General features: G+C 33.3%; 1 protein-coding gene across 1 annotated transcript in view; it reads right to left on the bottom strand.

Annotated features, from left to right (window-relative positions):
- The window catches only part of LOC148948529 (fibrillin-1-like), a 200,967-nt gene that overhangs the window by 57,834 nt on the left and 126,632 nt on the right, over window positions 1-16,501 (bottom strand). Inside the window, exons 22-28 of the mRNA XM_089094443.1 lie at window positions 14,474-14,555; window positions 13,327-13,490; window positions 9,649-9,842; window positions 7,867-8,001; window positions 5,538-5,712; window positions 4,373-4,486; window positions 3,181-3,315 (exon numbers count right to left, since the gene is read on the bottom strand). Of these exons, the coding sequence (XP_088950569.1) occupies window positions 3,181-3,315; window positions 4,373-4,486; window positions 5,538-5,712; window positions 7,867-8,001; window positions 9,649-9,842; window positions 13,327-13,490; window positions 14,474-14,555 (999 nt within the window). The remainder of the gene's footprint in view (window positions 1-3,180; window positions 3,316-4,372; window positions 4,487-5,537; window positions 5,713-7,866; window positions 8,002-9,648; window positions 9,843-13,326; window positions 13,491-14,473; window positions 14,556-16,501) is intronic.

Raw genomic sequence — 16,501 nt, 5'->3', positions numbered from 1 at the left:
TTGGAAATTACACTTTCCTTGATTTATAGTTGAACGGTGGAATGAGAACCACGGATATCCCTCTGTATGAGCATCAACATTGTTGTGAGAATCAAAGAAAAGGTTGGGGTGTATATTTGCATATTAGGGGTTGGGGTGTATATTTGCATATTAGGGGTTGGGGTAAAGTATAGCGCGTCTACATGCCTAATGTGTTAGGTACAATTATTCTGAATATTATGTAGTAAGAATTATTTTCTAACTTCATCCTGTCCAAATATTTTTAACTTTTTAATACTTTTCTTATCGTTTTTTTCGCTAGACGCAGAACTTGGCTAATCGGGGGTTACATGGGAGGATCTTTCCATGGAGGAAGTTTTCATGGGGGAAGGGACATTGCTATGAAGGGGGCATCAGATTTCCTAGGATTATTTAAAAAAAACGATCCGAAATTAAATTAAAAAAATCATCCATATCATAGGCACATGCAACCAAAATCTGAGGAAGGAGGAGGGAGGGAGTTGAGCCAACAGAAGTATAGATTTATCAAGTAGTATTTTATTCAAGTAATATTTTATGACCGATTTTGTTTAATACGGAACTCTCAATATCAATTTCAGATTAGTGAGACTATAGGCGCGTTTCCACCATTTCAATTGGTGCAAGCAAAAATTTTCTGTAGATGCGTGGAAACATAAATATTGACACACAAATAAAAATACAAAACAAGCAACGATCTGCAGCAGCAGCAGCAGCATCATAAAGTACATGATGTTACCACACATATTTATGACATGTTGTCAACAACAATTCAAGTAATATTTTATGACCGTTTTCTTTTTAACATTGAACTCTCAATATCAAACAGTTCGTGGTAACGGACTGTAAGTAAGGAGCGACCCGGCTCAATAGTAACCGAAACTCTAAAAAATGGAATTTTGATATCAATAGATACATCAAAAGAATCAAATTTTCATGCTTATTTCAAATATATAAATTTCACCAAATTTAATTTTATTTATCGAAAGTTACACGCCTGAGAATATTTGCCTAATTTTTGAAGAAGGGGGAACACCCCCTACAAGTCATAGAAACTTAATAAAAATTACACCATCAGATTAAGCGCATCAGAGAACCTTACTGTAGAGGTTTCAAGCTCCTATCTGCAAAAATGTGGAATTTTGTATTTTTCGCAAGAAGAAAGATCACGGATGCGTGTTTATTTGTTGTTTTTCTGGGTTTTTTTTTTCATGGGTAATCGTATCGACCCAGTGGTCCTAGGATATCGCGAGAGGGCTCATTCAAACGGAAATTAAAAGTTCTAGTGCCCTTTTTTAGTGACCCAAAAAATGGAGGGCAACTAGGCCCCCTCCCTCGCTCATTTTTTACCCCAAAGTCACCCAATCAAAATTTTGAGATAGCCATTTTGTTCAGCATGGTCGAAAAATATAATAACTATGTCTTTGATGATGAATGAATCCCCCACAGTCCCTGGGGAGAGGGCTGCAAGTTATGAACTTTGTCCAATGTTTAAATAATAGTATTGGTTATTGGAAAGTATACAGACGTTTTCAGGGGAGATTTTTCCTGGTGGTGGGGGGGGGGGGGTCGGGGGTTACGTGGGAGGATCTTTCCATGGCGGAATTTTTCATAGGAGAAAGGAAATTTCTATGAAGGGAGCCCCGGATATCCCAGCATTATTTAAAAACGATCAGAAATTAAATAAAAAAACAAGTTTTTTCAACTGAAAGTAAGGAGCAACATCTAAAATTAAAACGAACAAAAATTGTTACATATATGATTGGATTCACCCCCTAGTCAGTACCTCGCTCTTTACGCTACAGTTTTTTTCAATACTTTCATAAGAGTGTATTGAAACTAATAAACTAATAAATAGTTTATTATTTAAATATAGTGTATATTCAATATAGTGTATTGAAACTAATAAGTTTAATATTCCAATTAACGGCCTTTTTGATTAAGGGGTAATTTTTAAAGGATTGGAACAAAATTCGAACTTTAGCGTAAAGAGCGAGGTATTGACTTGGAGCGAACCCCCTAATATACGTATTAAAATATATTAATATAGAAGTTCGTTACGTAAGTTAATTCGTAAGTTATGTATATTTATTACAAATAAAAACGTTCGTAAATAAAATTAAACAACTTTCGAGAAAGCCATTTAACCAAAAAAGTAAAAATAATCTGCGAATTCCGCTTTAATTATTCATGTACGGTGAGAAAAATCAAAACCTGTATTAATTCAAAAACGTTCAGAAATTAAATAAAAAAAACAAGTTTTTTTTAACTGAAAGTAAAGAGCGACATTAAAACTTAAAACGAACGGAAATTATTCTGTATATGCACGGGGCTGTCCCCTCCTCAACGCCTCGCTCTTTACACTAAAGTTTGACTCTTTCTCGCAACTCTATTTTTTAAACAATAAAAAATTTTAGCGTAAAGAGCGAGGAGTTGAGGAGGGGACAGCCCCTTTCATATACAGAATAATTTCCGTTCGTTTTAAGTTTTAATGTCGCTCCTTACTTTCGGTTAAAAAAAACTTTTTTTTTATTTAATCAATATCAGATTAATAAGGCTGTAAGCTTGTTTCCGCCATCCCAATTGTTTCTAGCAAAAACTTTCTGCCGATGCGTGGAAATACAAATGTTGAAAGACAAATAAGTGTTACAAACAATTTGCGGGAACATCTGACTGGCCGCGAGATTTGAAAATAAATTACTGGAACGTATAAAAAGATTTAATGTAGCACTCAATATTTTAAAACGAGTTTGTGAAACACGGAAAAAAAAATCTCCGCAATTATTTTCTGTACCAAAAATTGACAAATGTTATTTCTGCTGCGATATTTCTGAACCATATACTATTTCCTAAAAATAAAAAAAACATTTCAACTTCTTCGAGAAAATCACAAACAATTGCCAAAAGCAGTTTCCAGTTAGCATGTAGAAACATATTTGCTATTAAATTATCACAAACATTTTTTTTGGGGGGGGGGGGGCCGAAACACACCTTTAATGCACGGATACATGAAACGAATGATCTACAGCAGCACCAGTATCAAGTGTTTACAGCACCTTGAGCCTTTTGACCTTTCAATTTTCAACGCTGAACTTTTCATAGCAAAGCTATGAAGGATTTAGAAATCCAAACACCTCATTTAATTAGCACAATACATCTTACCTACACACCCATTGCCGCCAGGGACTAAATCGTGGAAAGGTGGACACTGACATACATAGCTTCCAGGTGAATTTATACATGTACCATAGAGGCATGACTGTGGGTTTTCACATTCATCAATGTCAGTACAATTTCCTGAAAAGAATATACATAATTGATATAGTACCTGAACGAAGGCCAATTTAAAATAATAGATAGTTGGATTTAAACTTGACTGAAGTTTGAATTTTTCTTTTCTATATTAGATTCTACACTTCAATTAGTAAGTACATTGTAGATTTCACTTAAATCTCAATTCACAAGTACAGCTTGGAGTTTTTACTAAAGTACAAGCGTAAGCACTTAGAAAAGTGCCACAACAAAGTGACGCAGGTATATCAATGCCATAAATCAGCAATTCCCAAACTTATTAGGTCTACTGTCCCCTTTCCAGAAAAAAATATTACAGTGTTTCCTGGAAATTAATCATTTGTAAGTTTTAATAGCAAATAAACATAAAGGTATACATTAATTCTTCTATATTTTTCATAGAATATAGCAAAGAAAGGTGTCAATTAGAAATATCCATATTCGTAACCATTGAAAAAATGTCCAGACTTTCAAAATTATCGAGAAGTTCTTTATTTTACAAATAGCAGAAAAGGCACATTTTGGAGGCTTAATACTAGAAGTATTCTCAGATTCAGATATTTATTACTTCACTCCCAAAAAAAAGAATACAGCTACATTGTGCAAAAAACAAAGAGGCACATAAAAGACTAAAGTCCTTTGGGTGGCTGTATCTTTTATCCTCCTTTTAACATAAAAATTATTCAGTAAATAATAACACAAAAACAAATTTATTATTTTTTCACAAAAAAATTCTAATAATTGACCTTTTATACAACTAAAAACCGAAAAGAGAAAAAAAGGTTTCATCTTGTTTCCAGTTAGGGTTTGGACTATCTCATATATGGCTAGAGTATTTAATATTTTTACACGAAAAATATCATGAAATTATTTTTTCACAAGAAAAAAACAATGTAATATTCGATCTTTGTACAACTAAAACTGAAAATAAAGGAACAAGCTCATGTTGTTTCCCGTCAGGGTTTGGACTGTATCATTTATGGCTAGTTCTTAACTTTTTCAAGCAGAAAATTATCACAAAAGTTAGTTGAACATTTTATTCCACAAAAATAATTATAAGTACCTCCAGATTCGTCAAGAACAAATCCCTTATCACAAATGCATCGGAACATACCGAAGACATTTTCGCATTTACCATAGACACAGAGGTTGCTGAACATATGACATTCGTCAATATCTGAAAATATAAAACAATTATATAGTTAAATTTAACTAAATAAACAAGTAATAAGTTTCAGTCAGTCAGATAGGACTTCAATCCCCAGAACGCCTGTCATGCTACCTAAAATACTCTGCCTGAGTCATCTAGAGACAGTCATTCGCTTGGTTCATTCAAACAAATCGTAAGCGTTTTCTTACTTGTAAGTGTTTTTTTTTCTTTCCATTTTCTTTTTTTACTATTCTTTTTATGTTTTGTTGTTACTTTTTTACTTTGTATTTATTGTTTTATTATTTTTTCTTTCCTCCCTAAGGTGGACGTCTCTGGGCCGTGTTGGGATTGTTTTTTTGTGCATAGCGTCTCACTTTGTCTTGGTTTATGGCAGGTAATAAGTGGTGGACCACGGTTCTCCATTCTTTTTGTTCTAGTGTTTTCACTTACTGTCTTTTTCTTCTCTCTCTCTCCCCTACATTCCTAGCCGTGCAGCCTTGCGGCGGAAATATGATGGTGATCATGTTCCTTGTTTAGCTATAATTTGTTGCTGTTAAATAAATCAACTCTGAATTAAAAAAAAAATTCTGGTTCACCGAGCCTAACATTTTTGAAAACAAAATTATCCTTAATTTGTCAAATCAAACAGGCCAGCCTTTTATCACTCCAGTTTAAAGAGAGATGAGGTAGGCATATCTAATACACGCCCTTCAAATGCAACAAAGCCACCTTCCCCTGACAGTTTATTATCGAATACCAGATGGCCAAAGAAAAAGATTTATTTAAAAAAAAAAATACATTACGGTGAACTTATGGCCAATATTTAAGAACGATTGGGACCTCGTTAGTAACGGAGTGGGACGATTTCATTGCTGTGGCACACCTTCGGGACAAGTAGAGAGGATTCATTGACGCCCTATGCGCCATCAATGTCCCTGGAGGAGCGAAGGTCTAGGGTCAAAACTGAAGCAAAGCTTCAACAATCGTTCTATTTATAGATCAGGAGAAAGGAATGATCAAAGATTAAAACAATGCACATAAATGAAATGGGAGGAGAAAGCGAGGGAAGAGTTCTTACCTACACAAGCCCTCTCATTATCCTCAGGGTGCATAAATCCCATGTCACATTCACATCTAAAAGATCCAGGATAGTTAAGACACTGTCCATTGTCACAAAGATTCGGATCATTTGAACACTCATCAATATCTTTACAAACTGAACCATCTCCAGTAAATCCTGAATCACACTCACACTAAAAATAAAAACATTTAAATCAGCCAAATAGGTATGGATACAGGATACAAAAATTGGGTTCAAAATACAGATACAAAAAACCGTATAAGTTGAACTAGAGATTAATAGCAAGTTTGCTAAGTTCGTATGAAAATGTAAGCTATCAGCATCTTCAGTGCCTTTACAGGGTAAATCAATTTCAGTTGATCCTAAATTGAAACAGTATCAAAGCAAAATAAAACTATGAAATATGTTTACAAAATAAAAATAACAGGCTAATTTGTGCATGGAGTCATAGATACGGGTTCGAAGATTTTTGCTAAATGGGGAGGAGGGGAGATAACATTTATAGACAATATTTTCCAGTGTTTTCTTCGAGTGAGGATGAGCTTCCTGGACTGATGTACAGGAAACCTCTCCTCCGAATCTCTATGTGCAGTCATAATAAGGTTCGTTTCTCTGCGCTTTCAATAGAATATGAAAATGCTATTAGAATATTCTTAAATGAAAGTTTCTGTAAAGTAGCTAAGTAAAAGAGGAAAGTTGCTGGTTTCTAAGGGAAAGTAGTTTCTGGAAAGCAGCTAAGTGAAAGAGGATAGTTGCTAGTTTCTAAGGAGAAAGTAGTTTCTGGAAAGCAGCTACGTAAAAGAGGAAAGTTGCTAGTTTCTAAGGGGAAAGTAGTTTCTGGAAAGCAGCTAAGTAAAAGAGGGAAGTTGCTAGTTTCTAAGGGGAAATTAGTTTCTGGAAAGCATCTAAGTAAAAGAGGAAAGTTGATAGTTTCTAAGGGGAAATTAGTTTCTGGAAAGCAGCTAAGTAAAAGAGGAAAGTTGCCAGTTTCTAAGGGGAAAGAAGTTTCTGGAAAGCAGCTAAGTAAAAGAGAAAAGTTGCTGGTTTCTAAGGGAAAGTAGTTTCTGGAAAGCAGCTAAGTAAAAGAGGAAAGTTGCTGGTTTCTAAGGGGAAATTAGTTTCTGGAAAGCAGCTAAGTAAAAGAGGAAAGTTACCGGTTTCTAAGGGAAAGTAGTTTCTGGAAAGCAGCTAAGTAAAAGAGGAAAGTTGCTGGTTTCTAAGGAAAAGTAGTTTCTGGAAAGCAGCTACGTAAAAGAGGAAAGCTGCTAGTTTCTAAGGGGAAAGTACTTTCTGGAAAGCAGCTAAGTAAAAGGGGAAAGTTGCTAGTTTCTAAGGGGAAAGTAGTTTCTGGAAAGCAGCTAAGTAAAAGAGGAAAGTTGCTAGTTTCTAAGGGGAAAGTAGTTTCTGGAAAGCAGCTATATAAAAAGTAATTTCCATGCATCCAGTTTTGAGCTTTACAAAAACTAAATAAGTGACAATTCAAAACAAGGAGTTTGGTGGGGGATAGTAAAAGACATTTTACCAACTGGATTAAATAAACAGTAAATCCAGAATGCCTGAAGGCGCGAATGATAATCGGATAACGCAAAGGCAATCTTGGTTAGAGCAGTAGCTGCAACCAAGTAAAGAGCTAATACAACTGACAGTAGCAAAATTCTGCGTTTTGAAAAAAAAAACTGTGTTGTGAGAAAGATTTTTCATTTAAAAATGACTCTGCAATGATTAAATTTCATACAGGTCATTTTAACCGTAAAAGCTTAATGCGAAAGAAAGTTTTCAAAAATTTAAAAAAAAAGCTTGAAAATCCTCGAAAAAAGGGGGCGGATCAAAATGAAAAGTTCAAATTTGGAATCACCATTGTCAAACACACTAAGATTGAGATACTGAACTCCCTATTTACAAAAAAAAATCGCATGCAAGGGTAGCAGTGATGCGTCTCCTTTTTTCTGCCAAGTATAGTCCAGATTACAACCAAATTGCAAATCTACCAAATCCAAATTACAACCGTATTTTTAGAGTCAGAGAAAATCTGACTGCATTAGCTGATAATAATCATGATGTTGTCAATAGCTCAGATTTGCTAAAAATGCAACTAAGATTTTTCGTGAATACGAAAAATATGAATACGTGAATCATCCTTACTAAGAACTAAAGTTACCTAATTTGCAAATGAAAAACCTTGCAAACTGGGTTTGAGTAGGTATAACTATGGCAGAATATTTCTAGCTTGATGCTGTACATTTAATAAATAAATCTTTGAAATCGTAATATTACAAAACAAAAACACCCCAGAAAATCACAAAACAAAGCTTTAAGAGATAATTACCTTGAACGATCCTTCAGTATTAATGCACTGTGCATCTTGATGACAGCCTCCGTTGTTAGTTAAACATTCATTTATGTCTCTACATGTGTGCCCATTTCCAGTGAAGCCATCATTACACTGACATTCATAGCCTCCCTGAAAAAATAACTTTTGATACATTTCCTAAGTTTATAAAGACTTAGACAAAGACCAAGTTTATAACAATATTTAAAATCATGCACATTATTTTGAATTTTATTAATTGTCTATTTATAAAAAAAAAAAGGAAAATATCCATATCCCTTATTATCATTTATGAAAGAAAATATACGCATGCAAGGAGTTTATTTCTTTTAATCCTTTGTCGTTTAGTCAAATATAAAAACACAAAATACTGACGTGTAAGGTAGGAGAAACAACAGTTCAAAAAATTCGGCTCTAAGAATTTTTAGCAATGAACATGGAAAATTTGATTGAATTACGAGTATTTGAGCAATGAGTATAGTGAGTATTGAGCATTTGAGTGACGAGTAATTAGTATTGTGGATTTGAGTAAGGAGTATCTGAGTGACGAGTATAGTGAGTATTGAGTATTTGAGCAATGAGTATTGAGTATTTGAGTAATGAATATAGCAAGTATCGAGTATTGAATAATGAGTATTGACTATTTGAGCAATGAGTATAGTGAGTATGTGTATTTGAGTATTGAATAATATGTATTGAATATTTGAGTAACGAGTATTTGATTAATGAGTATAGCGAGAATTGAGTATTTGAGCATGAATAATGAGTATTGAGTATTTGAATAACGATTATTTGAGTAATGATTACAGTGAATATTGAGTATTTGAGTATTGAACAAAGACTATTGATCATTGAGTAACATGCATTTGAGAAATGAATATAGTGAGTGTTGAGTATTTGAGTAACGAGAATTTGAGTAACGAGTATTTGAGTAATGAGTATAGTGAGTATTGGGTATTTGAGTATTGAGTAATGAGTATTTGAATAAAGAGTACTGGGTAATGAGAAATTAGTTGAATTTTCTACAACATTGTTTCTAGGTTTACATACACAAAATCAATAAGAAATTTTAGTAGCCGTTTAGTATATATATAAGAAATATATATATATACATATAATATATATATATGTATATATATATATATATATATATATATATATATATATATATATATATATATATATATATATATATATATATATATATATATATATATATATATATATATATATATATATATATATATATATATATATATATATATATATATATATATATATATATATATATATATATATATATATATACATATATATATATTTATATCGTTTCCCAAATCAAATAGCTTCCTATGCAGTAGGGTCAATTCACCAAAATGTAGAGGAGGGAAGGGGTAAGGATTTTTCTTAGATCTTTTTGTGACGACAAAAAAGTTTTTTTTTTCAAATTCTGGGGAGGGGGAATTTCTTTCTTTTCGGCTTTTTTCCAACAATACCAAAAAAGGTGCATTTCAAAATTTAGGGACGGTATCCCCCCCCCCAATTGATTGAAACCCCTTATCATAAGCAAACCTCTTACGTGAAGAATCACACATAAGATAAGTCTATTTGGATAAGCAAAACTATCATTCAAAAGCAACACAGATAGAGTAAACCTATTTCTCCAAGTAGTTGATCTTTTTCAACCCATCCTAATGGGCCTTACATTAAACCTACATAATTAAATGCCCAAGGTGTTACCCCCACCTCCCAATGCCCCTAATCTAAGAAAAAACTTACGTCCGTATTGATACAATCGGCGTTAACATCGCAGTCATAAGTTCCCAGAAGACACTCGTCATCATCTGTGCAGCCAGGTCCCTCACCAATCTTTACTGAATATCCCTCTTCACATTTACATGTAAATGAGCCTAGAGTGTTATCACAGCTGCCGTGCTGACAGACATTTGGATTTGCAGTACATTCGTCAATATCTAAGGAGAAGAGAGAACTAGTTGAACTCAAAATTCCTAATGAGTTATCGCTAAAAATATAAAAAATCTTGTAACCTACTGGAAGATACAGGACGAAAAAAGTCCAATGACTATATATATAAGCCCTACAATAGAATTCAAAATATAATACAATATAAAATGTAATAAAATAGATTCAATAATAGAATCCAAAGTAGATTCCGAAACTTTGACCTTTCTTATCCTTAATGTGAAGGATTTAGGCCCACCGTTTTTTTCTTAAACTGAGACCAAAGCGTTAAAATAAAAGATCACATGAAGATTATGAATTTAATTTTAATTATCTACTCATAAACTTCACTCATAATACAAAATTAACACTAAATCTTTTTATGTATGTAAATATGCGGAATTCTGGAAAGTAATTTAAAATGGTAGAATACGAGCTTTTAAGATGTGGAGCGTCTCTGCACTAATTCAGTGTACTGCGGAACATCTTAAAGTTAAGGTTCACTTTTTATGTGGTCACAGATAGCTTTAACATTATCAAAAGCTAGACATATTTTTGGCAAGGGTTCATCATTTGCTTGAAGGCATTTTAATTCTAAATCAAGGGGGTATCCAGAATTTTTTTCAGCGGAAGAGGGGTTACAAAAAAAACTTTTAAAGACGCATCAAAATTTGTTTATATGCACTTTTGTTACACTTTTACGAGTCGGACAAACATTTCGGGGGGGGGGGGGGCATTAAACCCCGTAAACCCCCTGAATACGGCCTTGGTATTATAATAAAGATAGAATAAAAACAATTTGCAGTTGACTGTCATATGGCAAATCACAGTGTTAATCTAGCACTTTGTTGGTTGCGTCCTTTAGAGTCAATCATAGTCATCAATGTAAGTGAAAACACAAAGTAAAAAAAAAAAATATTGACCGGCGCAGTCCTTTCAACCTCAGAACTATTGGCAAAACTAAATTAGCAGTGCAAGAGGCACATGTGCTGTCTAGATCAGCGGTACAATGTCTTTGATGCAAAAACATAATACCAAGATGAATTGTTATAAAAAATATAAAATAAAAAGTCATAACTATTGTTTCGAGATATTGTATTGTTCATTCGAGAAATGGAATGCAAAATGTCTAAGTCATAACTATTGTTTTATCTAATTCGAGAAATAAAATCCAAAAATGTGTAACACGCAATTGGGCAGGCGCTAAAATCGTTCCTGAATAGACATTCCTGTGGTCAAGGAATGTAGTGAAAGGATAGAATTTGAAGAATCCTTCACCTCGCCATGTCGGTAGAAACAAGGATCTATCCACAGATATATTGTAACAAGGATATATTTACCATAGATAATATAGAAATGATGACACGACTGGGGCATAAATTTAGATAAGTCACCCTCTCCCCTTTTCAAACCATCACAAAGAATTTTAAAATACTTGTAATAAAATATTATACTCCGCGAAAATTTAAAGGAAAACCAATCGTCTATTTCATCTCTTCGGCTGCTCAATTTTTTGTGTTGGGACATTTTCCCAGTGGGGGGAGGGGTAAACACTTAGACCCCTATTTCATACGTAAAATATGTCTTTAATCATATGAGTTAATGAAAAATTACGCAAGAAAATCGGGTTTTAATTTTATTAAAGAAGTTAATAAATAACAACAAAATAAACACTTAATTAAAAAACACTCCGAATATTTCGGCACCACGTCCGAGAGCCTTTCTCAACGGAAAAAAAGAGAGAGAGAAAAAAAATGTTGCATCGAAAAATTTTTCGATGCATATTATATTTTTTAAAGAACATTTTTTTCTCTCTTTTTTTCCGTTGAGAAAGGCTTCCGGACGTGGGGCCAAAATATTCGGAGTTGTTTTTCATTAAGTGTTTATTTTGTTGCTATTTATTCACTGCTTTAATAAAATTAAAACCCGTTTTTCTTGCTTAATTTTTCCTAAATAGAAAAGCAGTGTGGTCTAAGAAATTATTTACATATGAGTTAATGGTAAAATTTGTGTAACAAGTGGCAATGGCAAGGAAAATTGGTATAAATCCACGTAACGGCACTGAATTGAAATAAGGTCAATTTAGGACAGACAGAATTTTCAAAAATACAGAGCTAAAATAATTAAACCAACATTACCTAATCGAATCGAAGTTATCAAATAAGTGAAAAAAAGTCATTTTCTGCTTAAAACTACTAGGTAAAGCAGTGGCCCCAGTTCGCAATTTTTTTTGGGAGGGGAGGGGGTATCTAAATATCTGGGGGGATGGCAAATTTATAGTTTCTTTTAAATTTGTTCAACCAAAATGCCAAAAAAAGGCATTTTTCGATGAAAATACCCTAAAAAATACATTTTCAAAATATAGGGGAGAGGGCAAAACTCTAGGGTAGGGGAACATCCCCCCACCCAATTGACGCTACTGAGGTAAGGTGAGAAACTACAGTACATATAATTCAATACGTGACTTATGTGTCATATGCGTCAATACAAAATAAAGAAAAAAATATAAAATGATCTCTTAGAGACCACCAGTGGATATATTAGGGGCGATAAATAGATATTATTGTGTCTAAAACAAAAGAACAACTATAAAGTGTTATCAACTTTAAAAATGAGAATAAAAATCCTTAGGTTTTTGCTCAAGAATTTCAATAAGAAAATGTCGGCAGAAATAACGAAGTACAGCTGAATATTTTGACTTTTCTTTTTATTTATAGACCATAAAACGAACATTTTCTGGCCTTGAAGCTGGAGGTTCTGATACATCATATTTCCCATTCATGGCCAGTCTCCCCTACCTCCTCTGAAGAAAACACTACTCTCCCAACTACGAATAAAGTACACCAACTCGTAGAAGAATTTTTAAAGCACAATTAATCGGTTTAGGAAATTTGCAAGGTACGCCCTTTTTCTTTTGGCGCGACGATACGGTCTATTATCTAAGGCAGAATACTGAAAAATATACTAAACGTGCACTCCTTTCTGAAGGCCAATATATGTAATCGAATTTTTGCATAATCGGTATACATTTAGACGGGCGGTCCACACATAGAAAAATAAAAGGAGACTAAAAGTGTTACACATTTCAAAATGATTTTCCTTGTTGTCATTGATGGGGGGGGGGGGTACGCATGAAAGCCTCCAGGTTTTTCCAAGAGTTTTTGACAATACAGATTCAGCTGCTGATTTTTTATTTAAATTAAACATTATTTTGACAATTTTCAGGATCATTTCCGGAATTCTCAGAATTCATTTTCGTATCTAAAAATTATATTCAGATGAATGTGAATGACAATTATTATGTTCAAAATAGTGTGTCTTGGGGAATCTTCGTCACTGGGGGGAGGGGACACACTGTTTAAAATATGTTTTTTTGCTACTACGGATCGTAGTTAACTTTTTACTAGATTGCAGCTATTGCTGCAACCAAGGCAATCAATCTTCTGAATAATCTAAAGAGCAATCATTTCTAGCAGTGATCGTTGAGCGACTTACCTTCGCAGATTCCGTCTGGTCCCATAATAAGCCCACCATCACAAGTACACACAAAACTCCCTTCAACATTTGTGCACTGGCCACCATTGCAAATTTTGCCACTTTGTTTACATTCATCCACATCCTCACAGCTTCTACCATCAGGTTGAAGAACAAAACCTGAGCTGTTATCGAAACAAAATATTAGAACTGAAGCAATTAGAATTATGCCTCTGGTCTTTAACAAGATAAATAACATTACAGCAAAGGTTATCAAGCGAGCGCAACGTCCATATGTAATAACCCTTCCATGTGTTTAATGGTCACATTGAAAGTTGGCATGTTGACATTGCTCAGAAACTTCAGATTTGTGTAAAACAATGAATCAACTTTTCTTTACTCAACTTTTAGTGTAAAGAATGCTTAAACTACAGCAAAACTAGGATTACCAACCTTAAGTTTAACTGTACTGTTTTAGCGATTTTTTTGCATATTTTAGCGAACTTTTTTTAGCGAAAAAATTAAACAAGTAGGTTGATCTCTAAGCTAAATTAACAGCTTAACAGTATTAAGCTATTTCAAACGATATTTTACTTAGATAATACCCATGTGCCTTTTTTTTGTCAAGATAGCTTCAACAGCAATTCAAAAGGATTGGATACTTTGCAAATTTTCGTGTTAATTAGCTTTACTTTAAGTTAACTTCTAGGTTTTAGCATTTGTTTTTAAATTGTTTAGCAAATTATCTTTTATGAAAAACATGAAGACATGTTTGACTTTAAGTTAAACCAACAGTTTAACAATATTAAGTTGTTTCAAACAATATTTCATTTACTTGTATTATACGTGTATTTTCTTAATTAAAAAACAGGTATTTTCTTTAGTCTGCAGAAAACTTCGACAACGGCAAAATCAGGCTAGCCAAACTTAGCGTTTAACCAATGGTTTCTTTTTGTATCAAATTAACTTCTATCTTTAAACGATTTTTAGCGAATGCTTAGAAAAATTTTTGTTTAGCAAAAAATTTCTATAATTAAGTTAACTGACCTTAAGTTAAACTAACAGCTTTACAAAGTTTCAAACGCCATTTGATCACTTAAATAATACGGGTAATGCTGAAGAAAAATTCTTATCAAAAAACAAAATAGTGATAGAAAAGAGAACTTACTCGCATGCGCACATAAATGTTCCTGGAATGTTAACACACTGATGATCACAGCCCCCATTGTTCAGTCCACATTCGTCGAGATCTATAAAATTAGCCTATTGTAAAATACTAAAAATTAGCAACTATATTTGAATCAATACTGCTTTATATGCTATCATTATAAGCCTTTTTGATTAACATTTGGATTATCAAATCAATAGTTCAACTTTTGAATTCTTATTTTGCTTGACAATCAAAATACGGAATTTGATGTTTGTATGACAATCAATAATGTCTTTTTGATGCGGATAGCAAAACCGATAATTTTCCCTTTGAGAAAGATCGTTGATATTAGATTGCCAGAATGTCACAACAATTAAAATATTGAATTCATGACAAACGTAGTTTTGTTACTCTGACTATTATAAGTTTTTTCGCTAGTCTAATTTAAAATTTGCACAGCTCTGTCTTTTTTCGTGTATTACAGAGCGAGCATAACTACTTTCGTAGTTTTTTTTTCTAATGATCAGATGTCTGTAGCTTGGAAACGGGGAGATTGGGTATGGGTCGCTAAATCCTTCCCATCAAGTCATATCTGAACCATCCTGTCTGAACCAGCTGCTGTGATGACTCCTGTCATCACATCAGCTACAAAATCGTATTGTCAGACCTTAGTTAAAATTGGCTGGAAGTAGGAGCTAGTCTCCTACTAGGCTTGTTTTTGGGGTTCTGAAACGGTGCTAGATCTTTGGGGAATGGGGAGGGAGGATACAACATCTGTTCAAACCGATACATTTATCAGAAGGAGTTGCCACATGTCAACTGTGCATAGTTAACGTTAACTTATCCATTGTCCTTTTTTAGATCTAGATCCAATTCAAGTCTGTGGTGGGGGGGATGTCTCTATATTCTTATCATCATAACAACTGCCACAAAATGCCACAATTTTCCGTAAGTTGGCAAGTACTTACCTTTTTATTCTTTTTTTTTTGTTATAAAGTAGCCAAGCTAAGCTAATCTGCTGAACTTATACTATCTTTTTTTAATCTACACTAATATACGTATTGTGCACTTTTAACAAAAACAAACCCTTTGACTTCCCACCTGATATAAAGTAAAAGCCATAATACAAATAAATAAAACCAATATTTTATTTCAGTTCTTAAAATTATCTTCAAGAATTTAATGAGTATTGTTAGATGACTTTGGTTGTTTTGCTGTATTTTAAGTTTTCTTCTCTCAGAGATGAACTCTAGTTTTCTCTTTTATTAGTCCGCCTACTCTTTGTGTCAATTTTTCATAAAATGATATGCCAAAATAATTTTTTCCATGCTAGAGATGGAACATTGACGCAAGTGTCTGCCAAACTATATGTATCCTACCTTCCACACTGATTATTCTGATAGCTTAAAATATATCCCCTGACAAATGGCTGTTCTTATGCAAAAAAGTTTGACGTACGATAGCTTAATTTCATTGCAATGATATTTATTAGTTCTATGGCTGTTATTTTACTAAAAAAGTTTGACTACGACTTTCGTTTAATCTTTTTCTTTTCTTTATGCTTTCAATTTATTTCAAACAATTTTCATGACATACATAAGAGACTATGTTTCAGTACAATTCTTCGCACCATTTGCCACCCAAACAGACAGTTTTAGGAAATGGAACTTTGGTAGGCCAACAATACAAAAAAAAATTATGATTTATATCCATTTATTTCGAGAAAGAACAAACAAAAAGCAAAGTGGGAACCAAGAGGATTCTCTCCAACCTTTTTCTTTTGCTAAATGTTTTCCTACATGCTAGAAGTGTCCTACTCAGAAAACATAACTTTTTATAGTTAATGTATCACCATAAATTTACCGTTTCCGAAACTTTTGGAAAGACCCGTATCTGCCTCCTAAAGCCCCCATACGAAGATGTACTATACTGTCATACTATTGTTGCCCTCCCACATTAACAGACTGTAGAGCCTTTGCGGGGAATAATATCTTGTATTTTAGTCTTGTATTCATGGATAAAACTTATTACCTGAAAACAAATTTA

The sequence above is a fragment of the Artemia sp. Qi Xiang Cuo genome, chromosome 9 (genome assembly GCF_049724085.1).
Source record: "Artemia sp. Qi Xiang Cuo chromosome 9, ASM4972408v1, whole genome shotgun sequence".
Taxonomy (NCBI): Eukaryota; Metazoa; Arthropoda; class Branchiopoda; order Anostraca; family Artemiidae; genus Artemia; species Artemia sp. Qi Xiang Cuo.
This window is presented reverse-complemented; position numbering and strand designations above follow the sequence as displayed.